The 1,085-nt window shown below is 38.2% G+C and overlaps 1 protein-coding gene across 1 annotated transcript; it reads right to left on the bottom strand.

Moving 5' to 3' along the window:
- Positions 1-144: 144 nt before the first annotated feature.
- On the bottom strand, positions 145-1,079 carry LOC107578941 (pumilio homolog 3-like). Its single transcript, XM_016264839.1, has 4 exons — positions 1,035-1,079; positions 857-955; positions 703-756; positions 145-278 (listed from the first exon to the last, which is right to left on the bottom strand). The coding sequence occupies exons 2-4, from the start codon at positions 950-952 to the stop codon at positions 183-185; spliced, it is 246 nt and encodes an 81-aa protein (XP_016120325.1). The 5' UTR covers positions 953-955; positions 1,035-1,079; the 3' UTR covers positions 145-182.
- Between the last annotated feature and the right edge of the window lie 6 nt (positions 1,080-1,085).

Genomic DNA, 1,085 nt, shown 5'->3' with positions numbered 1-1,085 from the left:
AACCCGAGTCAGATCAGTCTGAAGAGCTGGGCTGAGTTTGGTGGTGCTAGCTTGAAAGCTCTAGGAGCAGCATTCAGAAACGTCAGTCTCATATGAATAAGAAGCTTAAATAGCAGATCAGTAGGTTGGCTTTCTCAAGCTCAAGCTAAATAACACACAAACCACCAACTAATAAAGAAAAACTAAAGAGCACTTACTGAGATGATAATTTGTTTAACCAACTTCGTGTCATCAATGCAATCGAATGCAGCCAATAGTACAAGATGAGCATATTCACCCTGAAAATACATAAATATATCTTATTTTTACTGCCTTAAAACATATGATGGACTGAAAAATTACAAAGCATTATTTAGGTGAATCTCACGAAATCTGTCAATCATATGTCTAGGTCATATTTCCCGCTGAAAATCTAATGAAAGCAGTAATGATAGTTTGCTTAAAGAAAACAAAGACACTTTTTGTAATATTAAGACTACTTTGCTTTGTGGTATCAAAAATCTTTATTTTATATATATATAAAAGATTTTTGTTAACTTACTGTTATGTTTGATCAGCTTAATGTATCCTCACTGAATAAACTGGGCAGTAACAGATACTATATATATATATAAAAACACACATGCATATATATTATTTATAATCCAGACTTCTGTGAGATTCACCCATTCATAGACTGTACAGATAAGAAAGGTAGCTTACCATTGCAAACTTTGCAATGTATGATTTCAACGTTTTTACTACAACTTTTCGGTCCTGAAAAAAGACAAACAGAGAAGACAAAAACCCGTCACACTAACAGCAAACACTAGCGATCATGAACGGTCTAAAATAAGGTGTCTAAAGGAGTGCTAACCTTGGGTGTGCCGTGCCATAAGCAGTGCATGGTGACTCTGGCTCCGTCGTGTGTGTGCGCCATGTACACGACCGCCTCTCTGATGGACTCGATCATCTCCTGAAGGACACACCGCTACAGACATTAGACAGCAAGCGGCAGTAATCAGAGCGCTGTCGTCGCTGGTCACAGCACTCACCGTTCTCTGCTTGGCTGGAGCGTGCTCAAAGAAGTCCAGAAAAACTTTGTG

The sequence above is a fragment of the Sinocyclocheilus grahami genome, unplaced genomic scaffold, assembly GCF_001515645.1.
Source record: "Sinocyclocheilus grahami isolate Dianchi unplaced genomic scaffold, SAMN03320097.WGS_v1.1 scaffold12897.1, whole genome shotgun sequence".
NCBI lineage: Eukaryota > Metazoa > Chordata > Actinopteri > Cypriniformes > Cyprinidae > Sinocyclocheilus > Sinocyclocheilus grahami.
The sequence above is the reverse complement of the archived record's forward strand: the minus strand, read 5'-3'. Positions and strand labels throughout refer to the sequence as shown.

Bases quoted from the DNA above. Each gene is read 5' to 3' on its own strand.
- LOC107578941 (XM_016264839.1), bottom strand. From the start codon at position 952: ATGATCGAGTCCATCAGAGAGGCGGTCGTGTACATGGCGCACACACAC. The intron at 757-856 runs GTTAGCACTCCT...GTCTTTTTTCAG, and splicing joins TATGGCACGGCACACCCAAG to GACCGAAAAGTTGTAGTAAA. The intron at 279-702 runs GTAAGCTACCTT...ATGTATTTTCAG, and splicing joins ACATTGCAAAGTTTGCAATG to GGTGAATATGCTCATCTTGT.